Raw genomic sequence first — 27,742 nt, 5'->3', positions numbered from 1 at the left:
ATAGTGTACTTTTAGTCAAAATACCAGGACATTCTAATGAAGTTTTTAATTTAAAAATGATACAGCATAATATATCTAGAAAAATGTCTCATCAGAATTAGTAAAGAATTATTGAGGCACATAATTCTGAAGAGAAATAGCTAATATTTGACTGTCACTTAGTCATTGCTATAAAGAATGTATAGCTCAAAGTCCATCAAGTAATTAATATAGACAAAATTAATAACATACTAGATTTATGCTAATGTTTTATATTAGTATAACAAGTTAACTTTTCAAGATTGACATACTGACATTCCAACACATTTTAAAAATTACATACATAAGGGATTTTAGGAAATACAAATTTTAATAGATGTTAAGCTATTTAATAGTAAAAAGTAAAAATAAGTACTATTTATTTTTTGGTTTAAAGAACAGTATTAAATGTACCTACATTTCTTAATGATGGTAACAGCCAGTATTTTACCATCACACTGATATCATTAATCAATTAGTGTACGAGCCACTAGTTTATTTTAATATATAATCACAAAGTCTTGATATGGATAATTGAAAGGTACCATAATAACATTCAGGGCATTTTAAAAGTGTTCCTTTGATTTAAACTATACCTATATATAATAGTCAATAAATTTGAAGAAAAATCATTTAGTTACTATAATTACCAATTTTTCATAAACAGATAAATTTTCATAGGTATGGTTTTAGGATCTAGGGTTCAGTCATACTCTGAGTTATAATTTATAGACAAAAACTTCTATGAAGAAAACATCTATAAATAGTAAGATTTTAGGGGGTGAAAAAAATATGAGTAAATATTTTGGAAGGGGAGTCATGAAGACCTGATTACAATGAGGAAAGAAAGTGTGCCATTAAAATATATGGAATAAAAGAATTTCAGGTAGCGGGAAATGTAAGTGTAAATGCCATGAGGTGAGTATAAACACTGTTTTCTAAAGAAACAGGAAGGCCAGATGGAGGATATTCACTGTCCAAGAGTCAGAAGGAATGGGTTGTCTTGTGACCTTGACTAATCATTTCAAGTCACTGAGCTTCTGTTTCCTAGACTGTACAATAGAGACATAAATCTGCCTTAACTACTTCAGGGTGGTGAGGTAGTAATGTTTGTCAAAGCATATTGGAAATTGTAAAGGGCTACAAAAATGTAAGTTATTGTTTTAGAACTATTTTATTATATGATATAACTCAAATAGTTTGGACTCCTGTGCCTAGTAGATGTTGCGCTAATTGGAAATGCTTACTTGGTGAGGTGGGTAGGAGTTAAAATGACTTAATTTATCACATAGTTTAAAAGACATTTTTACCATGCAATCATTTTTACTCCCCTTGAATTTCTTTTCTGAGTCTCAGCTTATCAATAAAAGGGAGTAATAAAACCTAATAAGTTTTTGGTAAAAATTAGTTGTGATAATACATACAAAGTACTCAGCAGAGTGCCTAAGATATGTTCATTACCAAATGATAAATTTAATAGCTATAACTGTCCATTTATGATAATTATGATCATGAGATGTACCAAAATATAATATCTAATCTCATATAAATTCATATGTAAAGTTCTTAATCACTGATGGAGAACATACAATTATACAATAAAGCAGTCATAGGTAACAAAATAAACACTCAAACTATATTTGGAAGTCAGTGATTTTATTAAATAATTAAAGTTTTGGAATAGTAGAGGCACTGAACTCATAACACTCACATTTTTAAGAACGTTTTAAGAATGTTTTGATTAACCAAAATAATTAAATACACACACCATTGGCTTTTAATTAAAAAAGACAATCATGTTATTTCATAGACCTCTTGAATCGTAACAAGCATGGTGATTTTATTCATCCAATAATATTGTCTGAAATAAAATATTTTAACAGTTAGAAGCATAGTATGTGTTTCTGCAAAGTGTACAAAAACAAGGGATAATGTAATTTGACGAATGTCTATTTAGCAGCTTGTCTGTGGATATAGTGGTGAAACAGAATTTCTTCCACCATCAATATCACCTTCTACTCTGGGGAGAATTGCCACAGACACGAAGTTATGATTTCATGTAGTAAGTTAAGTGAAAGTGGGGTATGCATAAGTCAGGTTGTGGTGTGAGACTAATTAAGGATGGCATTTTGAATGAGGGAACTATAAGCTAAGGCCTCAAGGTCTAGGATCCAGCCAGTCAAAATGAGGATTTGAATATTATAGGCAGAGGGGAGAGTATGAGCAAAGACAGTACCAAGAGATATGAAGAAATGTTTGCAGATGATGCATGTGTTTATTTTCTTGATTATGGTGATGATTCCATAAGTTTATACATGTATCAAATCTTACCAGATAGTGCATATTAATTATGTGCAGTTTATTATATATCAATTATATTGCAATAAAGCTATAAAAACATTTAAAGAGGTCTAACAATGAATGGGAAGTGAGAATGTAAGTTAATAGTGGGGGGGGTCAATCTTTAATATCCATTTTTTATTCTATAAAAAGTTGAATTTTTAATTAAAATGTTATTTCTAACATATGTGTCATCCGCAGCTTACCTCGCAAGATAACTCAAAATTTTCTGAAGAACAGATAATCCCCATAGTCTTTTCACATTTCAGAAATGTATACAAAGGCTAAATATTTTTAATTTTTTTAAATTATAATTTTGAAATAATTTTAGATTCACAAAAGAGTACCAAAGATAGTATAGAGGATTTCTGTATACTTTTTATTCGATTTCTCCTAATAATGACATTTTGTATAACCAGGGCACATTTGTCAAAACTAAGAGATTAGCATTGGTATATTATTAAGTAAACTACAGACTTTATCTGGATTTTACCAGTTTTTCCACTAATATATATATTTTCTTGTTGCCTGATTCAATCAGAGCCTACATTATGTTCAGTTTTCTTGACTCAGATACTTCCAATCTGTGATGGTTTCTCAGTCTTTTCTTGTCCTTCATGACTTGGAAATTGAAGATTGCTATTAAGGAATTTTGTAGAATTTTGTAGAATGTCCTACAACTTTGGTTATTTTAAAATTTTCTCATTTAACTGAGGTTGTGAATTTTAGGGAAGAATATCGCAGAGGTGAATTGTCTTTTACATCGTATCATATTGAGGGGAACAGGGTATTATTGTAACTTTCTAACCATGATGTTAAGCTTGATCATGTGAATGAGGAGATATCTGCCAGGTTTCTACACTGGGAATCCCCTCCTCATTTGTAATTCACAAATATTATGAGGAGCTACATTGAAACCATGCAAATATTCTGCTTTGCCTGAAACTTTTAGTCACTAATTTTAACATTCTAGTGATTTTTTATCTCCTCATTCATTCCACATTTCTAAATTGAATAAATGTATTTATTTATTCAATTAATTATTTATATCAATATGGACTCATGGATATTTATTTTATCCTCTGTTCAAAACCATTTCTATCTTTATTTATATTTTTCTTCAAATTGTTTAAGCTTCACACCTGGGAGCACTTTCAGACTGTCTTGTGTGCTCCTTTTGACTTGCCCCCATCTTTTTGTGATTGTTGTTGTTCTTTCGCATCTCCCACAAGTTGTTCCAAACTCATCTTGTAGTTTACCTTCCCCAGCCTTGGAAGAAATGTCAACTATTTCCCCAAGGATCCTTTGTTCTTGCTATTGAAGAGTGGTACTTAGAAACTATGATCTTGGTGCTAGGTATACTCATTATTATTGGGGTGTCATCACTTCTGGGCCTACTCAGTAGATAGAGCTAGGAAATGTATGTATGTGTACTAATCCATATGTACATAGATTTCCACATTTATTTATGCACCAGTCTTTGTGTATGTGTGTGTGTGTATATATATATATATATATATGTATGTGTATATATATATATATACACATATATATATATAAAATATGTATCACATGCATATGAATAATATGTAATACACACAAATACGTATACACACCAAAACAAAATGTGAGTTCATCCTGCTATCTCACTACAGTACAGCACCACAAGGTTCATTCTTCACTCTCCTTTCCTTCTTTGAAACTTCTTTCTCCAACAGTAAGAAAATTTGCTCTTATTATCTATAATGAATTTATTTATGTAACCCTAATATACATATAGTTTCAGAATTGCTAATCCAAATCCGTACCTGGAAGAAATTTACTAACTAGTGTACAGTGTTTTGGTACAGTTCTCTTTGTCTTTCTCTTTGCACTGTCCAGTCAAAACACTCTTTTCCAAAGTACATACATCAGCTCCTTTACTCACTTCCTTCAATATGGTTATATCATTCATTTGTATTATAATTAAATTCATTCCTATATAGCTTGCATTCCATTCTGGGACCCCCTGACATCATGTTGTTGTTGTTGTTATTGTTTTTAAACGTGCAAGTAGGAAAGTTCACTCTGGGGGTACAGATGGGTTTTGATAAGTACATAGTCATGGATCCACCACACAGTACTATACAAAACAATTCTATCATCTCCAAATCCTTCTACCTGCTGCCCCTTTGTAGATAACCTCTCCCTCTACCTCCTCACCTAGACAACCATAGATCTATTTTCTATCCCTATTGTTTTGCTTATTCCAGAATGTCATATAAATGAAATCATACAATATGTAGCCTTTGGGAGCTGGCTTCGTTCACTTAAAAAAATACATTTAAGATTTATTCATATTGTTGCATGAATCAATAGCTTAGTTTCCTTTTATTACTTATATGAAAGTTTGTTTATCCATTCATCTGTTGAAAGATATTTAGTTTGTCTCCTGGCTTTAGTGATTATAAATAAAGCTGACATAAACTTTTGTATAGACTTTGTGTCAACATAAGTTTCCAAATCACATGGGAAACTCCTAAAAATGAGATTTCTAAGTCAATATGGTAAATATTCATTTTTTGCCAGTTCCTTTTTTCTTCTTCAAACTCTTTTTTGATTGAAATAAAATTTAAATAGAATAATATGAATTGTATGAGGTTCAGTAAGTTTTGAAAATTCAATTTTTCATGTAACTAATACCCAAATCAAGATTTTGAATATTTCGATCATCCCAGAAAGTTCATGCACGTTCTCCAGTCAAAGGCCCCTTGCCAAACAAAGACAACCACTTTTCAGATTTTTATCTCTGTAGGTTAGTTTAACTGATCTATGATATCGTCAAACAAATGAAAATACACAGTATGTGTTGTATTTGGCTTCTTTTATTCAACATCATGTTTTGATGTTGATTCATTTATTTTATGAATTAATAAGTAATTTCTTTTTATTGTTGATTATTTGTTGATAAAATAAATTTATCACAATCTGTTTATTCATTCAATTATTAATGGAAATTTTGGTTTATTCTCCCAGTTTTTTGGTTAGATGAATAAAGATAAAATTAACAATAATTGTATACATATTTTCACTTCTTTCGGGTAGCTGGAATTGCTGGGTCATAGGTAGGTGTATTTTTACTTTGTAACTGATAAACAGTATTTTAAAGGACTTGAATCATTTTACACACCCACTAGTAGTATATTGGAGTTGCAATTGCTACACATCCTAACGTTGTCTTTTTATTTCAGCTATCCTAGTGAGTGTGACATAGTGTCTCATTATGGTTTTAGTTTGCATTTTCCTGATAAGTAGATGCCTTAAATACCTTTTTATTTCTTTATGGAACGATGACACATCTTTTGTGGAGTGTCTGCTCAAGTGTTTACTCATTTTACAACTACAGAGTTTACCCTTTAATATTTATTTATTTATTCTTATTTATTTTAATATTAGTAGTGGACTTTTTTTTTAAGATTTATTTATTATTTATTTATTTATTTTTGGCTGCGTCGGGTCTTAGTTGCAGCATGCAGGATCTTTGCTGAGGCATGTGGGATCTTTTTCGTTGCGGTGTGCGGGCTTCTCTCTACTTGTGGCGTGTGGGTTTTCTCTTCTCTAGTTTTGTTGCCCAGGCTCCAGGGCACGTGGGCTGTGTAGTTTGCATCATGCAGGCTCTCTAGTTGAGGCGCGTGAGCTCAGTAGTTGTGGCACATGGGCTTAGTTGCCCCGCAGTATTTGGGATCTTAGTTCCCTGACCACGGATCGAACTTGCATCCCCTGCATTGTAAGGCGGATTCTTTACCACTGGACCACCAGGGAAGTCCCCCCTTTAATATTTATTAACAAGAGTTCTTTATATGTTTCCTATAAAACAGTGGTCCTCAAGCTTTTTGGCACCAGGGACCGGTTTCATGGAAGACAGTTTTTCCACAGACCGAGGTGGAGGTGGGGGAATGGTTTCAATATGATTCAGGTGCATTACGATTATTGTTCACTTTATTTCTATTATTACATTGTAATATATAATGAAATAATTATATGACTCACCATAATGCAGAATCAGTGGGAGCCCTGAGCTTGTTTTCCTGCAACTAGATGGTCCCATCTGGGGGTGATGGGAGACAGTGACACCGATGTGTGTTGCTTATGTCCAGTCTACTCTGTGATCTCATTTTTGTTGCTGTCCCTGCAGAAAACCCTGCTTCACAGAGATAGGATGTTCGAAATGGAAGCAGGCTTTTCAGTGCTTTTGTGGAAACATCAGGATATTCCACCATGACTTTAATGCAGAACATATGGAGATTTGAAGTTGTCTCAAACATACTTTTAAGGACACCATCATTTGTGATCTCAAGCAGTTGATCCTCTTCTAGCACGGACAAAGTCGATTCACCTGGCTTATTCATAAATGGGTCGTGGATCCATTCCGTCCCAGTTCTGGGGTCTTTTGTGGTTGGGAAGTAATGCTCAAAGTCTTTTGAAAGCTGAGATAGGTGATCATGCACCAGCTGGGAGAAAGAAGGCCCTGGCTCAGTCTCTTTCAAAATCTCTGCTAATGTTTGAAACATGTCAAAAATCCCAATGTTCACTCGTCGCCCCCATAATTCCAGTTTGGGTTTGAATGCAGCCACTCTATCTGCCAACTTGAATACAGTTGTCATTCTCCCCCGAAGTGACAGATTGAGTTCATTGAGCAGGTTGAATATGTCACACAAGTAAGCAAGTTTTGCGACCCATTCTGTGTCACTGAAATGTGCTGCCAGTGGTGACTGTTTTTCTAAAAGAAGTCTCCGGAGCAGCTCTCGTAACTCAGAAACTCTGGCCAGTGATCTACCTTTAGAAAGCCATCTCACTTCTGTGTATAAGGGAAGACGTGTGCTCTGCATCCATCTCCTCACAGAGCTGTGCAAACAGATGTGAGTTAAGGGGATGTGCTTTAATGTGGTTGATAATTTTAATCACATCCTGCAAAACGTTGTTGAGTTCAAGTGACATTTTTTGGCTAGTCAGCACTTCTCTATGGATGACACAGTGCGTAGACTCACATTCAGAAGTGACCTCTTTGACCTGAGTGGTGAAACCAGAAAGCCGTCCAGTCATGGCAGCCGCTCTGTCCATGCATATACCAACACAAAATGACCAATTCAGTTTTCCTGATATGTAATCATTCGAAGACTTGAATAGTTCTGCAGCCGCGGTGTTGGTTGGCAACAAAATTGCACATAACAGATCCTCATGCACATCCTCCTAAAAAATATATTGCACAAAAACAAGCACTGTTGCTTTATCATCAGCATCGGTAGACTGGTCAACCTGGATTGCGTACCATGATGACTCATTAATCCTCTCTAACAATTGTGCCTCAATATCCTCTGCTGTTTCATCAATTCATCTAGTTATGGTGCTAGCAGAAAGAGGAACAAGTGCCACCTTTTGAACAGCAGCCTCTCCTTAAAGTTCACGACAAATGTCCTTAGCAGCAGGCAGGATCAACTCTTCACCAATAGTAAAGGGCTTCTTAGCTTTAGCAATGTGATTAACCACTAAGAATGATGCTCTTAGTGCAGACACATTTGATGAAGTAGTGGCCTTCAATAATTGCTTCTGTTCTTCGTGTTAACGTTCTTTTCTTTTGAAAAACTCCAAAGTCTTGTCTTTTAATACAGGGTGCTTCATCTCCACGTGGTGAAGCAGTTTTGAAGGTTTCACGGCTTCGTTGGATAGCCGGACGTCATGTATTATACAAAGCGGGCTTGGAGAATGTGAATCACATGTTGCAATGAACCCGTAATTTAAGTAGGACCCTTGGTATTTTCTTTTAAATGCAGCTTCCTTTTGTTGGCAGTCTTAGAGTCTTCTGCTGTCTCATCATTGGGTCTTTCCCTCTTTTCAAAGAAGCTCTCCAGCGACGTTTGTTTTTTACTCATTTTGGCTGGGGTTAGCTTGTGGGCTTACCCAAACTGTGACTGATGGCCAATTAATTTTTCCCTTGTAGATAAGTTCAATTTGTGTCGTATCTAAGAAATTTTTACTGTCCCAGGCTTATGAATGTATCCTACTAGCTTTTATTCTAGGAGATTTTTAGTTTTCGCTTTTAAATTGATGATCTATCTTATTGACCTTACATTCTGTTACCAGCTATATCCACTTACTATTAGTTTTTTCATTATTGTTAATGTTCATTCCATACAATGTGAACTATCATGTCATTTGCAAATAAACATTCTTTTTAAATCTTTATAAACCCTCTGTTTTTTTTGTGATTTTACACAGGCAAGATCCTCAAGGAACATGCTGAAGTGGCAGTTGTACCCTTTTTAGGGTAAAAATATTCAATATTTCACCATTAATGATTTGAAAGTCCTCTTCTATTTCTGATTTGTTGAGAGGTTTTATTCAGAATACATATTTAATTTTGGCAAGTGGCAAATGCTTCTTCTTCATTTATGTAGATGATGCATTTTTTTCCTTTAGTTTTATAATATGGTGATTTCTATCAGTTGATCTTCAAATGTTAAACCAACGTTTCATTTCTAGGTATAATACCCGTAGTCATTTTGTATTAATTTTTTTATGTATCATTAGATTCAATTTGCTAATATTTCTTGAGAATTTTTGCATCTAAATCCCTAGAGGATATTGATGTAAAATTTTCTTTTTTAGTAATGTCTTTGTAAGGTTTTGACAAACAGATGAAATTAGTTAAATAGTATTCTCTTTAGTTAATCAATGAGTTTGTTTAAATAGTTGAAGGGTTTTATTAATAAAAGTATTTGACCATTCTTGTGGGAAGATTTCTAATTATAAGTTCATATTAAAAAAAAGATTTAGGCATATTCAGTGTTTCTATTTCTTCTTCTGATAGTTTTTACAAGTTGTACTTTTCAAGTAATTGTGCATTTCTTCTAATTTCCCAAGTATTGTCATAAATTTATTCATATTTGTTATTACACATTTAATATTTATGGAATATGTAGTGATGGTTCCTCTTTTATTTCTGATGTTGAATTTTTTTGTTGTTGTTCAGTCTTGCTACGTGTGTATTGAATCCATTAATCATTTTAAAGAACTAACTTCTGTCATTGATTTTTGTTTGTTTTCTATTTTATTGATTTTTGTTGTTATTTTGTTTTCTTTTTTCTAAATAATTTAAATTTATTTTGTACTTACATTTTCCTTAATATAGTCTTCTAGCTTCTTTAATTTGCTCTTACAATTTCTTAAGTTGAAAACTTAACTCATAGATTTTAAACCTTCCTTCCTTTATAACATAAGCATTTAAAACTATACATTTTCCTCTACATACATATTCAGTTTCATCCCCTAATATTTTTGATGTATTTTATTTTAACTCTCATTCGGTTGGAAATACTTCCTATTTTCTTTTGTTATTTATTATTTAATTAATAGGCTATTTAGGAGTAGATTATTTAATTTCCAGATATTTGGGTAAATAGGTATCTTTTTGATTTCTAATTTAATTTTGCTAGGATCATAGATATTCTGTAGGATTTTAAGACTTTGAAACTTATTTAGTTTGTTTTATGGCCTGGCATTTCTGATAGCTGTGTAGTCTTCTATAAAGATTAATTAAATTAATTTAGTAAATTGTGTTCAGATTTTCTACATCATATTTTTTCCTCTTGCCTTATAAATTACTGAGAAATGGAAGTTAAATGCTCCATTATGATTGTAGATTTATCCTTATTTTAACTTTAGTGCTGTCAATTTTACTTTCATGAATTTTGAAGCTCTCTTATTTTATATATATTTAGGAATATTCAACTGACTATTGTATCTTTTTTGAAGTGACCCTCTTTAGCTGGGGTAATACTTCTTGTCCTGAAGTCTAGTTTGTCTGATGCTAATGAAGCTACATCAACTTGTTGTTTAGATTTTTCATGCTATTTCTTTTCCATCATTTTGTTTAACCTTTCCATGTCTTTATATTTAAAATGCATCACTTGGAAGCATGTAGTTGTGTATTACTTTTTTTTTTTCATTTTGACAACTTCTGTCTTTCTTTTTAACTGGAGTGTATAGTTTATTTACATATAATTTAATTATTGTGTTTAAAATACATCTATTTTTTTCTACATATTTTCTAATCATTTCCTCTCTTCTGCATTCCTTTTTCCTTCCTTTCTGCCATTGCTTGTGTTAATTGAACACGTTTAATTTCCAACTTTGTTGTTCTATCTAGTTTATTGACTTTTTGTTTGTTTGTTATACTTTTATTTATTTTTGCTCTAGGAAGAATGGGGAGTTTAGCTGTAAGAATAGAAGTACTAAGCAGTATGGCATTATAAATGTAAGATTAATGTATTGTAATGAACAGTGGCCCCCAAAGATATCGAGGTCCAAATCATTAGAATCTATGAGTGTTACCTTATATGGCAAAATTGACTTTGTATTTTTTTGGGGGGGAGGGGGAAATGAACAGCCTTTATTGATGTTCTAACTTCTTATCTGAAAAAAACTGATTTTGTAGATGTAACTGTTAAAGATCTTGTGATGGGGAGGTTGTCCTGGGATTATACTAGTGGGTCCTAAATGTAATCACAAGGGAAGTTATTGGAGGGAGGTAGAGGGAGATTTGACAACAGAGACAGAACAGAAAGGACAATGTGACCCCTGAAGTAGGATTCTACCCTGCCAGCTCTAGAAGCTAGAAGAGGTGAGACAACAGGTTCTCCCCTAGAGCCTCCAGAGTGAGTGCAGCCCTGCTGACACGTTGATTTTGGCCCAGTGAAACCTATTTCAGACTTCTGACGTGTAGAAGTTTAATTAGTGGTAATTTTTAGTGGTAATTTTTCAAAGCTGACATAAGAGACAATTGGATAGGACCTTATATTTGGAATATAACCAAAGATAATAGAGCGTTAAGCTTTCTGGTGTTCAGCAGCATCAGAGTACAAGATTAAAATAGAATTTTGATTAATCATGTCTTATCTTGAAAGGTCTCTTAGATATTTGCTACCAATGTAAAGGTGTGAAATCATCAGAATTCATCATATACATGAGAAATACAAAGATTTGTTGTAGGAAGAATATGTCCATTATATTTTATAATTATATTTTACTACAAAAAAGTTAACTTCAGAAGGCAAAGGTGATTTATTATATCAAAACAAATTATCCATTCTGTTAAACTCACTGCACCAACAATACTTACAATGTGGATATTAGTCTTTGTCATCTCTCTAACCAAATTAATCTTAATACCGTGGACTTGGAGAGTGACAGAACTAGAAAGGTTTTTGGCCAGTGCCCTCATTTGAGAGAGGAAATGCGGGCCTAGAGATATTAAATTAATCACTGATTCTAAGGTAAGAAAAGCCACAAATCAGTTAGCATCATTTTCTCTCAAATCCTAGAAGAATTATTTGAAAACTTTACACCATTTGAATATGTATATTGATATTCTTCATTTAGTTGAAAAGTGCTATTTCAGTCAGGAAAACAATAGCCACTCTAGGATTTTGGAGAAGAAAGGACTTAATACAGGCCATTTTAGGCTTGCTTTAATCATTGTTGGAAGGGTAAGGTGAAGACGGTCAGAGAAGAAATTCCTAAAAGTGGTTGATTCACAGGACTCACATGGAAGCCACAGTGAATTTCATCAGTCTCATCAGGATATTGTCAGCTGTTAAAGCAGGCTAGTGTCCCGACCTGTCTCTGAAATGATGGTGGCCCTCAGCATTCTTGGTGAGACCTGTACTTCCATTCTCAGCTGCTGACTGCACCAGAGCATATGAATCTCAAGGCTCGCCTTTGTGGAAGATCTGCTTCAAGATCCCAGAGATGATTTCTCCTTCCACTTTCTAAATCTGGCACAGGTGTCTCACACTGGCTGACCCTTCTCCCTGCAATGCATAGGGGACCCTAAAGAGGATAGCAACAATACTAAGTTGAACACAGAGGTTTTTTTCTTTGAATTCTTTAAAGTTTTTGAAATTTTATTTGTGTTAATTGATGTAGCTTTTTAATAAAACATGGGGGATTGGCCTTTGCAATATTGACTGTGCTGTTGGTTTTGTTGTAGTGTATTTTGCCTATGACATTAATCTTGTGGTACAATCTGAATTTCTTCAGGCCCCATCAGCCAGAGGTATCTTAGTGTCAGGATAGCAGTAACAGTAAAGTAAATATAAGTTAACTTCCAAACGAGCCATATTGGATTTGTAATGTGTGCTTAAGTCTGTCAGGAACCACACTGTTTCTCAACATGTCAGCATCTATTATTTCATCTTTGATTGCTGGTGACTTATCAAACATCCTTAGTACTCCTCCTCAAACAGAGCCTGTGTCTTGTAGCTTTTTCAGCTGTAATCTAATTTTTCTATTTGAGTCCTGTTGGCGTGGTGTTAGGTGTTAAGGAGGAGGCTTCTATAACTTTCTGATTTATCTCAGTCTTTCACTGGACCTGTGTCTCTGGCCGCTGACCTTTATAATATTTTCTTCTTGTACAGTTTTCTTCTCTCCTTATGTGAGACAGGATGTCTGGAAGGGGCTAAAGTGGGAGGAATGACCTTCTCTCAAGACTCTGGGACAGGACTCTGGTAGAGTCTTCCCCAGGATTGCAGGCCTTTGTTAGAGGGAATGCTTATGGGGTACTGGTATAATTAACAAGGATTATGTCTTGCATCTTCACCATGAGAACCTGATGGCGTTCTTGAACATAAATCCCATGAAGGTATGGGGATCCTCTGAAGACTGCAGCCCTGAAAAGTACCTCATGTTCATCTAAGGCCACACTCAGTCTCCAACAATTCATCAAAACTACCTTTTAATTGTTCCTCTCAGTTTATGGCTCCAGTGGCTTCTTCTCCAGGTAAGGAGATCTAGACTATGGCTCCAGGTTCACTTGTTTCTCCAGGTCTCAGGGTGGTACTTATCCTGGGACTTCAATTCTCTGATGAATCCCAGAAAGGTACTGATTTTTAGTTTGTTCAGTTTTTGTTGTTTTCTTTGGAGGGAATGGGATGAAGACTTCAAAGCTCTTTGCATTGGAGCTGAAACTAGAAGTCTTATTACCATTGTTTTTTGGAGCCACATGAGAACATTTCAAGTGTATCTTAAGGGCGAATTTCTTTCCTACCTGGTATCCTGTGAAGGAGTTTTGAGGAGCAAGTTATAGATAGATTCTTTTTCCAAGGTGGCTTAGAAAGTCTTAATCCTGGAAAGCAACTTCTAATCTCAACTTTCCAGTTATTCAGTAGTTTAGGGGTCTTCCTGGTCTTACCACAGTGAAGCATCCCTATTCTCACAGGCTTGGAATTCTCTGTGTGGTTCTCCCTACGGCACATTGCTCTCAAAAGAAAAGAAAAGAAAAGTTCTAAATAAGAATTTTTATTTATGGTTACAACTTGAAATTGCTTTGAAAATGAAAGCCAGTATTCAGTAAGATGATATTTTGAGAGATAGAGCCATCCTGTTGAAGTACAACTGAAATATATTATGGAGAATACTTCATTTTTGCAGTGTGGATGGAATAACATAAAGTCATATCCCATCTAAGAGTTTAGAAAGAGATTTTCTGCAAAATCATGTGCCAAAACCATGGACTTGTAAGATAATTAAGATCGTGTCTCACTTGACAGTCTTACATCAGATATCATTGTTGTGTGTGCTTGTAGTGGGGCCCACACAGAAACAAAGACAGTACTGTCATGCTTATTGTTTTTAATCAAAAGTACATTTTAAGTTATTACTGTTTCCTTCACTCAATTGTCTGATGTGTGCAGAAAATTTTAAATGTAACCTTTCATCGCTCCTTTACTTTAGCCCATTTACTTTGCCTTTTTCTTAGAATGATTATTTAGAGTCTTAGTATAGTGTTCTATTTATTGATGGTATTTGTAGCTTTATATATCCCCTCTGAAAGCTCTACCTGTGGGACACAGAAAGACTGGAATTGCCATTAGGTCATCTACCACCTGTAAAATGATTTTTATTCTCCATTGCATGTATTTCACATTAGGAGTAGAAGACATTTTTTGCCTGAAACAGATACAAAAATAAACCTTCTTCCTCAAAAGTGTTCATTTTTCACAGAATCACTAGGTTGCCCACTGCCTACAGAGTGATATTCTGGGAATCCTTTTTTTTTTTTTCTTAAATATTCCGTTACAAATTTTGCTACAATACACAGCTTATTTTTCCACACCCACACATCCACTAACATTAGTTTTCTGAAATGTGAAACAGGACTTCCCGGTGGCATCTTCACGTTTTACATAGCTATTAATGAAGCCACTGCTGACACTGGGTATGTCACTGTAAAATCCTGACACTTTTTGGAGGAAAGAAAAATGTTATCCAATTATTTTCTCAAAATATAGCGCTGGCAAGTAACTGAGAAGGTAGTATCCACCTAGTATCAGCTTTTCAAAAATGCATGGCCTATCAGTTTGAGGCAATTTCCTTGTTAAAAGCCTTTATTAAACAAGTTAAAAACTATGAATTATAGAGTTTTGCTCATTTAGGAGACGAGAAGGAACTATCTACTCAGCAAAAAAAAATGAGGAGATATGATTTAAATTGGTTGGCTTCACAGTTGGAATTCAGTAGACGGTTGCAGAGCTCAGTGTGTGTGGGGTAGTTCTCAAATTATTATGCTCTGAAAGAATTATTTTGCAAGCATATCTGAAACAGCTTTAGAGTGCTGCACTTCTCTGGATAATTCAGGACAAAAAATTGCTGTAGGTTGGATTTCTCTCATCATTGAGGGGAGCTGATATTTCTTTGTTATTCTTCATTTATATCCCTACAGTCAGTTGTAAACCCTCTATTTCTATTTACAGTTCTAGACAGTTAATTTTAAATCCTTTATTTTGCCAGTTAAAATGGTTGATGTCAGATCTTGATTAGAAAAGAATAATTTTCCTCTAAATTAACCAAACAGGGAGGGAGAAGAAATCCTTTATGTGAAATTATAATTTTGAACAGAGACAAAATTGAAATTATTTCAGTTTATAAAAAAAAAAATGATTGTGCTGAAATGCAGGTGGTTCATGGGTTATTGTTATATTTCTTTTCCCTGTCCGTGTGGAGAAATATAAACTACATAAGCAATGTGGAATTGTGGCATTCTTAATAGAAAGATGTATATTTTTGATTTGTCTTAGCCTGGGTTTCCACGTGCAGACTAAAGTGAAATATTTTGGTACATTTTCCAGTTCTGTTGCTGTGAATTACACATTTAAGATAAAAATCTTTTTAGTCTATCGTTACAAGGGTAGTTGATTAACGCATTATATATTGTTAGTACAGACTAAGACATATTTTAAGACAGTGAGTAAAAAAGGGAAATGCAAAGTAAAAAAGGGACCTTCCAGTCCGAAACCTTCCAGTTTCTGACTGGAAGGTGGTTCCATTTTTCACAAGCATTTTGCATAAATATGTTAATATTTTGAGTAGTAATGATTCTAAAGCCGCAGTAAGGCATTTTCGTGTACTGTGATATAAAGAGATTACTACTCTTAAATTGCTTTTTACCTGAAAATATTACGGTTTTAGGATAATTTGGATATCTTCCTCCAAGTATTTTGTGTATCTTGACATTTATTAAAGAGAGGGTGAGTATAAGATTATAGATTCAGATGTAACCTGAGAATAATGGAAAGTTGATTTGTTCTGTTTTGGGGGCAGTTCAAATCATCTTTTTCTTGAGAAACTTTGTGTTGTTGTTACTAAATAAGCATCTACTCAATAAATATCTAATTTCTTCAAAAAAAAACCTTTTAAATATTCAATACGCAAACTTAAATCAAGCATATATATTCATCAAACTAACTAAACTTGTCAAGTACAATCAGAGATGTTGCTTGTTAGACTGATATCAAATCAAAGCTTTTATAGTTAAAATAATTGAAAATTATTCTTTTTAATATGCAAAATTGATAAAAATTGGAAATATCCAATTGAATAATCATAATCATAATGGGGTTTAGGTGACATTTAAATCCCCAGACATCTGAAACACAAAAGTTCTATGTATAATGATAGTGTAGTAATTTAAAACTACATCTGAATATGAAAATTATTTTGATATCACAAAATTATTCATTCTGTTGTGACATTTAGGAAGTAAAACATAAATAGATCTTGTATTTTTTTCTTTATTACTTTAAAGGATTTATACTACTCACGAGCATAGCTTAATTGGACACTTTGAGGTACACCATGTATTTTTCTTTATTATGAGATGTATATGTACAGTATACAAAGGATATCGTGTTTAAAAAACTCTTAAAAATATTGTCCAAACAGTTTTTGTAAACTAGACCTGTGGCCTGTATCATGATTATTGCGATTTAAATTCCTGCAAATGAACATCCAAACACATAGTTTGACCATCTAAGTAGATCCAGGTATTCAGCATGACCGTCCTTATTGTGAGTTCACTAAAATTCATACTAGGTTGAATAGTTTTTTATGGTTCCACAGAAATGATGCAGAGCAGCATATCAAATATACATAAACATGGCTTGTTCCACTGGTGGAAAAATAAAGTTACATATGAAGACAGCTGCTTGGCTATTGTTCAGGGAAACATCCAATATCTGAGTGAATGACTGACCATGAATCTAGAAAAATTCTGTGTGTTGTGCTGTTCCTTTGCCTACTCACTCATTCAATCATGTGAATCATATGACTAATTCGATCTATTAGAGTGAGATACAAATGGGTCAAAGTATTTGTTTATTGGAAGAATTGTGTGAGATAATTAGTCATTTTTATGACTAAGGATTTTCTAATTTTAAGTGAATATTTCATGATTATTCAGAATATTTCAAGGACTCCTATAGAATTTTTTTCTTTTCCTAAATTTCACCCACATAGACAACTATCTCATCAACATTTCCATTTTCCCTTAAGAATTTGCTTAAGTGAACCTTCTACTTTCTCCCTGACAAATTCTCCAATTTTCCATTATTCCCAACCTCAGAGAATGGTATCACAAATTGTGTGATCATGAAAGTCAGTAACCAGAAAACGGACCATAATTCTCTCTTTTCCGAATCCTACGTGTGACCATCACTTCTAATCTACCCCCACTAAAGCACGTATGCCTATTCAGTCTGTTACATTCCCATAACTGGTTGCATTAACTTCAGGGTTTGGACAATTATAGTAATTATTCAACTGGTCTCCTAGATTTGAGTATTTATGCCATCCAATCCACTGATAACAATTTTTATATATTTATAAAATATAAATATTCCACTACTTGCTTCAGTTACACATGCTTGCCTAAAGAAGGAAAACAAAATATCCAATCACCTCAATATTGCCTAAGACGTTAAGTTCTGCTTCTATTCACTTTCCAGCATCGTCTCTTACTGAAGTCTTTCTCAGATATCACCATCAAGTATGAAAATTCTTTCAGTTCTTAGTTGTTTTTTTTTTTAAAGAATAGTCTCTCTGTTTAAAGCGTTCCTCGCCACTGCAATTGCACACCCTCCCACCCCATCACCACGGTCTCCACACCACCTTAACTTTGCAGTTAAAACCTACTCCTCATTCATGAGTAAACTTATATAACCTTCTCTGTGAAGTTTTTCATGGATGGTAGAGATAGAATTTACCACTCCTTTTTTGTACAGCTGAGCCCTTTGTCTACTTCTGCAATGGCTCTCAGATCTTAATATTGCATTAATAGTTTATGTGTCAGTTTCTCCCTAATAGAGTGAAAGCTCACTGGGGTTTGAATCATGCCTGATTTAGTTCTATTGTCATACTGTTCAACCCAAGCCTTCATAAGATCGTCATTGATGAATGAACGAATCATAAAGCAACAAAACAAAATGAAATGTATATAGCACTTGACTAAACACAAAGAACTTTCATATCGCATTCTAAGAAATAAATAAAACAAAATATAGTAAAAATCAAGATTTTGATTTTACATATGAAAAACTCTAAAATACTGGACTTCCCTGGTGGCGCAGTGGTTAAGAATCCGCCTGCCAATGCAGGGGACATGGGTTTGATCCCTGGTCCAGGAAGATCCCACATGCCGCGGAGCAACTAAGCCCATGTGCCACAACTACTGAGCCTACGCTCTAGAGCCTGTGAGCCACAACTACTGAAGCCCGTGCTTAGAGCCCGTGCTCCACAAAAGGAGAAGCCACCGCAATGAGAAGCCTGCATACTGCAACGAAGAGTAGCCCCTGCTCACTGCAACTAGAGAAAGCCCGTGCGCAGCAACGAAGACCTAACACAGCCAAAAATAAATAAATTTATAAAAACAAAACAAACAAACAAAAACTCTAAAATATTTTTTCCCCAATGTAACATCATCAGTATGGGAGTGGAAATTTGAATGCAAGACTGCTGATGGAATGCCTTTGAGTTTTTCACATAGAAGGTGTTATTTAAGTATCCTGATGGTTTGGTAAATCTACATAATTAAGATTACATAAGAATTTGGGTTGTGTTTCAGCTCTGTCATTAGAAGATATGGGATCCTAGGAAGTTATTTACCTTCTCTGGAATTCAGTTTTCTGAGAGTAGGACCCAGTGCCTTCTAAGTTCATATTTTGCTCTCAAAAACCTATGAAACTTTATGTTCTGGTTATGGAGTTAAGTCTTGATAATAATCAAAATAACTTTGTACTTTAGTAATGTGATTGGTGACTAGGACTTAACAGTGCAATGCAAGCTTTGCTCAGGTATTTCCTGAAAATCTTTCTGCATGCTCAACTTTTTTTTTTTTTTTTTAAGTAATACTCAAAACAGTTACCTAGTGACTGTATTCAGTTTACTGGCTATTCAAGATACTTCACACTCTATTTTTCTGTAGAAGTGATTATTTTCAATTAAAAAATAGTTCATTTATACTTGAGAGAAAACATATTTGCAGTGTTACAACAAAGCTTATACTTTGCTCTGGTACCATCATAATTAGATGTGTATTTTATTACACGCAGGGGAAAATGTACAGATACTGGCCATCACAAATGCACATTAGCACATAACTACTTTGCACCCTAAAAATTGCCTGAGTAGCCTGTCCAGCTGGTCCAACTGTAGTTTTCAAAAGAGATGAAGTCTTGACCTTTTCCTGTAAATTACTGTCTCAATAACAAAACCCCAACACATTATCCTTATTTTGTACTGTTCTGCCTGAAAGCATAAACCTGGTAGCCAGAATTCAAGGACACATTCAAGGGAGAGATTCTCAGGGATTTATTTTATTAAATTTACAGATATTCCTTTTTTTTTTCTCTCTCTAGTAAGATTTGTTCATGCCCTCAGTTGCAACTGCTGTTCCTCAGAAAAATTCTCTATTTCAACTTGTCTGGGCTGTTTCATTTTATGTATCAGAAATCTCTTATTTCTCTGGGGATATTAATCGCTTTTTAATTTCTTTTATCTTTTCCTCTCTCTATATTTTTATTTTATCCAAAGTCCATTATTTTTCTTTTTATTTTTTGGTCTGTCCTTCACGTTAGATTTTCTTCAGATGTCTGGCAATCTTTTGATGCCTCTTCATATTTGAGTGGGAGAAATTGAAATGCTAATTGGAAGCTGCTGTGTGTTGGTGTGGCTTGCTGAGCATTCCACAAGAAGGTGTGTAGCTGATTAGAGGCAGGGAGCCCTCTGTCAGCAACTGGAGGCCTTTTTTCTTGTGCCTGTGTCTTTTAATGACCCTCCTGTAAAAAAATAGTACATTGTTTTACACCACCATATATAGCTACACTAAAGAGACAGTAGTTGTGTCAAGCAAAATGCCTTCTGGGGAGATTCAAATTGCCATACTGAGGTGTTTTTGATCAGAGAGCATCCTGTTTATATCATGTGCTCCCAAGTACCAATACGAAGCATATTGGAACTTTCAAAGTTAATCAGCTATAAGCTGGTTTTCTATTACCTTTAAGGTAATAGAAATTGAAATCTATGTTATCTGGATAAAAATTAACTTTACCACCCAGTTCCACTTACTTAAGGATTTGAAGGTGTGAAATTAAGTGGAACCAGATCGTAAAGGGCAAGAAGCAAAAATATACCATACTATAATGATTTTCTAGAAGCCGTGAGGCTCTAGAAAATGTGGTGTTAATAATAGAATAGTATTATCTCATGGTTACTATATGCTGGGCAGTCTTCTAACTTATACACTTGAATTTCTTCAATTAATCCTCACCTTGATGTCTCGCATCCAGAGGCTGACTGTATAGAATATATTGTGAGCTCCTTAGTGCTCTGGATTTCAGTTGAGTTCAGTCATGAGAGACGAAGAGAGAAGGGAGATCTCGGGATTTATTCTGCCTGCTCTCTTCTCTCCTACAGGATCTTCTCAAACTGCCTGCTTCCCTCAGCCAGAAACCACAGCTCTTTTAAATCATCCCTCTCCGCACAGACCTCTCCCTCCCTTCAGGAAGCTGGCAGCCATTACCTCCCCTTGTTTTTCAGGCCAAGGATGATTGACAGTTTCCACTATTCCTGGGAGGTTCCCTGTTCCCTGCTCATTTTTAAACAGTCCTTTAGTTAAATTTTCCTTTAATTATCATCACTTGTACATACCATCTATTTTCTACTGGAAACACCCTGTCTACTGACTAACAGCGCCACCTCTGAGAAAAAAATGAGTATAGTGAAACATTCTTTCCTATTGGAAAAAAAAAGATAACTAATAGCTAATAATAATAAATAAATAAAATAATAGCTAAACTTTACTGAGCACTTACTTACTAGATACCAGGAAAGAATCTGAATACTTTTCATGCATTAAGTCATTAATCTCTCAGAAATTAATGTGGTATCTATTATTGTTATCTTCATTCTATAGATGCGGAATCTGTGGAACTTGACCAACGTCACACACCTACCACATGGTTAAGGGAGGACTCAACCCAAGGATGATTGACAGGTACTCAAGTGGCATTTGTTAATAGGAAATAGCTAACTGAAGAGAGAGTGCTTTCACTAGACGTGGCTCTACCTGTCATGTCATATATAACTTGGTTCTCATGTTGCCAGAACTGATTTTTGAAAGACACTGGATATATAGATTTTTTGGTTTAACCTCTCCTCATTCTAAGCTTAGATTTAAGCTCTTACAAAAATAAAAATAAAAAACAAACAAAACAAAACAAAAACCCAGAAACAACAACAACAAAAATAACCAAACAACCCACTTTTTTGTGGGCCGAATAAAACTTTCTACTTGCCAAAAAATGGCCCATTGACCAGTATTTTATAACCTTCTGAAAGACTAAGTTGAAAATCCAATTTTATGTGAGTAACGTAACTATTTGTGCTTTTTCATTAATACATTCATCTTGCAGTAACTTTCAATAACACTGTTTTCAGAATAGCTTCAGTTTCATAAGTTGAAGTTTTTCCAATTCTTTAATTTTCTGTGTTAGACACAGCTCATTGACACTGTGACAGCACCGTTAGTCTTATATTTTCTAGGCAGTGGTCTTGGAGTAATTCTGGAAGATTATATTCTACACATGGAAAAACTCCTTGATGTCCTGGCTTGTTTTCAATTTCTTATGAATAAATTTTTGTATAGTAGTAAGTTATTGACTTTGGAGTTGGACAGATCTGGTTATAGATAACAGCTCACAACTTATTAACTCTTGACCTAGGAACTCTGTTACCTCATCTGTAAAAACTGGAATGACAGTATCTAATTCGTAGGTTCACTGAGTATTAAATGAGATTATGTGTACAGAGCACCTAGCACATAATGAAAGTAGGAATGTCCGGTTAAAATCCTAAAACAAACATTAGTTAGCTGTTTTATTTGTGTAAGTTACTTAACCTCTGTATCTCCCACTCCCCTCCCCCTCTTCAGTGGTTCTCAAAGTTGAGTGTGCATTAGAAGAAACCTGGAAAGTTGTTAAAATACAAATTCCTGTGCCTTACTCCCAGTGTTTGTGATTCAGAAGGTCTGGGTGGGACCCAGTAATTTGCATTTCTAACAGGCTCCCAAGTGATGTTGATTCTGTTGGTATGGGGACCACACTATGAGAAACACTGCTTTACATAATGCTGTTAATAATTCCTCCCTTTTTTCATAGGATTGCTAATGAGTCTTAAAAGATGTAATATCTATAAAACGTTTATCCCCAACTGCCTAATAATGTAAAGTTCAAGAAATGCTACCTAGTTGCTATTAACTATCCTTATCACTTTACAACATCTGTTTCCCTATTTTCTTTCAAAAATGTACTTGAGAATTTATCTATAGAATTCCTCTTGATAACTTAATTTTTTTCTTTGAAATGAGGATGATATTTTTCCATTCATAAGAATGATATTTCTTCATAAAGGAGGAGTGCTACTTCTTCATAATAAAAAGACCCCTTCATCATCCACAAATTTATGTATAGAAATACAGTAGTTAACTATAGCTGCAATAACGCTGCATAACTCAAGGCTTAAAGCAATACACGTATTTTCTGGCTATCTGTTCTGTGAGTCATCAGGAGCAACTCTGTCTTAAAATTGGGTTGGCTTCAAGCTTCTGGTTCAAGGTCCGGCCTCACTTTACTGATCCATTCTGAGGCCCAGACTGAAGGGACAGCAGCTACAAGGGGCATTCTCCTCTCACTGTGCTTACAGAAACACAAGAGGGAAGCGAAAGCACCTAAGGACGTGTAAGCACCTTGTTCATGTCACATCCACTAATATTCCACTGGACAAAGCAAGTGGTTTGTCTCCACCCAACATTAATGGTATCAGGGGTACTCTCAATCACTAATGGGAGGTACGACGAAGTCGCCTGGCAAAAAAAGTTTGGATACAGATAGAAAGTAAGGAATTGAGAACAACGATCCAGCCTACCAAAGGGAATGATATTTAGAATATTCCAGACACGAATACTCTGGAGAGATGCATGTTTTCACATACTGCCGCCACTTCCATTCGGAAATTAAATGTTTAGATTTTTTTCTGGGAAATGACCGTGGGAAGATGGTGAAAATATGGCTCATATTGGTAATACGAAGGGAGACTGGCTTAGATTGAAAAGTAGTAACATTCTATCCACTTCTAATAACACTTTTGTAAGACTGAAGGCCTGCTTAAACTGATGATAATGATGATGATCATGATGATTATCCAGAATAAGAATTTACATACATAAAAGAGGAAAATTAATCAAAACTACAATGAGATATCATCTCACACCGGGCAGAATGGCCATCATCAAAAAATCTAGAAACAATAAATGCTGGAGAGGGTGTGGAGAAAAGGGAACACTCTTGCACTGTTGGTGGGAATGTAAATTGATACAGCCACTATGGAGAACAGTATGGAGGTTCCTTAAAAAACTAAAAATAGAACTACCAAACAACCGAGCAATCCCACTACTGCCATAATTCAAAAAGACACATGTATCCCAATGTTCATTGCAGCACTATTTACAATAGTCAGAACATGGAAACAACCTAAATGTCCGTTGACAGTTGAATGGATAAAGAAGATGTGGCACATATATACAGTGGAATATTACTCAGCCATAAAAAGAAACGAAATGGAGGTATTTGTAGTGAGGTGGATGGAGTTAGAGTCTGTCATACAGAGTGAAGTAAGTCAGAAAGAGAAAAACAAATACAGTATGCTAACACATATATATGGAATCTAAGGGAAAAAAAAAAAAAAAGGTCATGAAGAACCTAGTGGCAAGATGGGAATAAAGACACAGACCTACTAGAGAATGGACTTGAGGATATGGGGAGGGGGAAGGGTAAGATGTGACAGGGTGAGAGAGTGTCATGGACATATATACACTACCAAATGTAAAATAGATAGCTAGTGGGAAGCAGCCACATAGCACAGGGAGATTAGCTCGGTGCTTTGTGACCACCTAAAGGGGTGGGATAGGGAGGGTGGGAGGGAGGGAGACGCAAGAGGGAAGAGAGATGGGAACATATGTATATGTATAACTGATTCACTTTGTTATAAAGCAGAAACTAACACACCATTGTAGAGCAATTATACTCCAATAAAGATGTTAAAAAAAAAAAAGAGGAAAATTATGTTATTTTGATGTGCTACTATAATTGCATTTAAGTATTCTGCATACATCTGTGGAATTTTCATTGCAGATATATTGGACTTTATCAAAGTTAAGAACTTCTGCTCTGTTAAAGACACTGTTAAAGAGAATCAAAAAGCCTCAAACTTGGAGAAAATAGTTGCAAACTACACATGTAACAAAGGACTAGAGTCTAGCCTGTAGAAAGAACTCAACAATTAGAAAATAAGCAATAGAATTTTTAAAAAGCAGACAAAATTTTAAACAGACACTTTAGCAAAGAGTTACAAATGAAAATATATTTTTAGTCATTAGAGTGATGAAAATTAAATCCACGATGAACTATCACAGTGTACTTATTAGAATGTGTAAAATTGAAACATCTAATCATATCAAGTGTTGGTGAGGATTTGGAGCAATTACAACTCACACACACAGCTACTGGGAATAAAAATGGGACAAACACTTTGGAAAACAATTTGGCAGTTTCTTAACATGTTAATTATACACCTGTTATATGACTCAGTCATTCCTCTCCCAAGAGATATAAAAATAAATTTCCATGCAAACACTTAAACCTGAATGTTCACAGCCATTTTATGTGTAATAGCCAAAAACTGGAAGCAATCTGTTTATAAGTAAATTGATAAACAAGTTCTATATATATACAATGAAATACTACTCAGCAATAAAAATGAGTTAACTTTTTATGAGGGTAACAATATGGATGAATTGCAAAGTAATTATTCTGAGTGAAAGATGCTAGACCGAAAAAGGTACATACTGTATGATTATATGTATAAAATTTTAGAAAATGTAAATTAATATGCAGTGACAGAAAGTAGATCAGAAGTTGCCAGGGATTAGAAGAGGGCTGGGAAATACAGAAGGAAGAGATTATCAAGGATCGTAAGGCAACTTTTGGTTGGGTTGTATGTGTTCATTATCATGATTTTGTTGGTAGTTTCACAAGTATATACATATGTCAAAACATATCAAATTATAGATTTAAATTTAGATATTATTTAAATATCTATAGATTATATGCTGTTTACTGTATACCAATTTTGCCTCAATAAGGCTGTTAAATTTTTAAAATAAAATCAAAGGGCATGATTCAGCTAATTTTAATCTTATTGGTTTCAAAACTCATTCAGTGATATTACAGTGCAAACACCGTTTAACAGATAATGACTTTTATTCTTTTTGGTCTATTCTTGTCCAATGAGAGTGAATTGTGGGATTCTCTTTTTTTCTTCAAACATAGTAATGATTTTCAAGATACCTTTTTTACTTAAGTCAGAGGGCAAATGACTTTTTGTTTGTTAAAATATCACCTTTTCTTTCTATCTATACCAGTTGATCCTGTGGTTAATATAATAGATTTTGATCGGTCCAATAAGGAAAGGGTTATTTTTTTCCCCTGAACATACAAATTTATAATACATTTTCCTATCACAGTCATAATATTTTAAGAATTCTTAAGATTCTCTGAACTAGTCAGTAGTTAGTGATAATCAATAGAAAACAGAAAGAATGGCATGCTCTCATTAATCAACTTACTATAAAAATAGTTTTCATAGCACAAATATGAAACTCTTGCTTGTTTAGTTCCATTACATTCTACAAGATTACTAGCAGATAATGAAATTCAAAGGAGAAATAAAGTTATAATCCTGAGAGCGTATAGATGTAGAAAAAATAATAATTATATTTGAAAATGTATCTTGCTGAGGCAGCTCTCTATCATTATATTAAGACATGGTAGAGTATGCATCCATTAATCCAGAAAACCAACAACTAAAAATATAGAATTATTATTCTACCCCATAACATTTTGTAGCTAGTTTAATTTTACATTGGAAATGTACTTATATAATCAAGCTCCAAGCTGTGTCCAAGAGTCAATAACAATTCAGTTTTCTTTTTAACAATTCAGTTTTATTAGCTTCACCTTCTACTCCTAAATGTTATACAATCACAATTATTTGTTGATTAATTTAGATCAGTGACATACTTTAGGTAATGAATGTATGAACATGTGTGTATTCTGAAGAGAGTCGGAATTATATAGCAAGGAAGAGCCTTAGGGTTATAATTCTGATGTCAAGTGCATGTTATTTTATTCTAGTTCTTTGAACACTGTTAATCCATGTATGATATATTTGACAAATGTCAATTAACAGGAATGTTCAATTAACCAAAAGACCCAATTTTCTGATTATTTTTGGATAAATGGGTGCTTACTAAAATTTCTAAAATAATTTCTATAATAGTTGCCGTAAATATAACTTTCATTATTTATATACCCATGCCTAATGAAAATTAAAAGATCTCTGACCTGGAATTCTCTCTGTCTCTTGATAAAGTTTCCTCTGATGATGTGTGTCTTGAGAGTCAAACTACAGACTTCTGGCAAACACAGGATTTACAATAGAGATATTTATAACATTTTATTCATTAATTAGTAATGCTTTATGATTTTAAATATTTTTTAAGCTTCATAGTTGCATATTGTATATATTATTAAACTATTGTCTTTCAGGAGGGTTACACTGCCTCTCGTTTGAACAGAAGCCATTAGTTGCAGCCTCTAGCTTCTTGTCTCATCAGAACCAGCCTAACCATGCTAGTGTTTCAGGGCCAGCTTGCTGAAGCCCCAACCCAGTGTTCTGAACAGCCACTCTATAAAATCTCTTCTAGGGTCTGATAATCCCAGCATATTCCCTTGTTCTTCTAGTTCTTCAGGCAGTTGTTGTTCTCTCCAATTATTATCTCTGTGATAATCTCATTTGTACGTTTGTGCTTTAAGCTTTCCAACACTTCTGTAACCAACTCCCTCTATAAGTTTCTCTTGTTGAAATACCTTTTATGATTCCCTTTATCCTGACTAGACACACTGTGTAGATGAATATGCTTCCATATGACTTTAAAAAATCATTTTCAATAATCAATTTGCTCTATATTCTATATTAGAATTATCATTAACGTTATTTTATGATGCATGAAACTCTAGAAAAAAACCTATTTTAGAGATTCAAATGAGTTTAATTATGTATATTATTTATAAAGAAGTCAGTGCCAGTTTAATTAGTGCTCATCCCAGTGAAGCCTTGCTATTACTGCCATGCTCTCCTATGAATCTTCAGTCATTTTAAGAAGGTCAGGATTTCCAGGCCACCAGTTTTCCCTTTTCAGATTTCATCTTCCACCCCATTTTTGAATTGTCAGCTGGAATTGCCATATTTGATAATTCCTTTTTCCTTGTTATCCTTTCTTCAATTAGCTTCTAAGACAGCACACATGTAGCTTTACTCTTACCTTGCTGGCTGCCTCTTCCTATCTGCTGTATTTTAGGTTTCTCCTAATCTACCTAACTTACAGGATTCTCTCTCTCTC

The 27,742-nt window shown here is 34.3% G+C and overlaps 1 protein-coding gene across 5 annotated transcripts in view; it reads left to right on the top strand.

Moving 5' to 3' along the window:
* Positions 1-27,742, top strand: part of LOC309660995 (uncharacterized protein) — a 369,759-nt gene that overhangs the window by 114,651 nt on the left and 227,366 nt on the right. For 3 of the 5 annotated variants that reach the window (XR_014263769.1, XR_014263770.1, XR_014263771.1), the window contains exon 4: positions 21,140-22,961. Coding sequence is in view for 2 of the 5 variants with exons in the window: in XM_082462220.1 (XP_082318346.1) it covers positions 21,183-21,220; positions 22,791-22,961 (209 nt within the window). In the remaining 3 variants the exon portion in view is untranslated. The remainder of the gene's footprint in view (positions 1-21,139; positions 22,962-27,742) is intronic. The other 2 variants (XM_082462220.1, XM_082462219.1) reach the window with 1 other exon arrangement.

The sequence above is a fragment of the Balaenoptera physalus genome, assembly GCF_965194825.1.
Source record: "Balaenoptera physalus genome assembly, chromosome: 5".
Lineage (NCBI taxonomy): Eukaryota > Metazoa > Chordata > Mammalia > Artiodactyla > Balaenopteridae > Balaenoptera > Balaenoptera physalus.
Note: the sequence above shows the minus strand (reverse complement) of the source record. Positions and strands in the feature narration are given on the sequence as shown.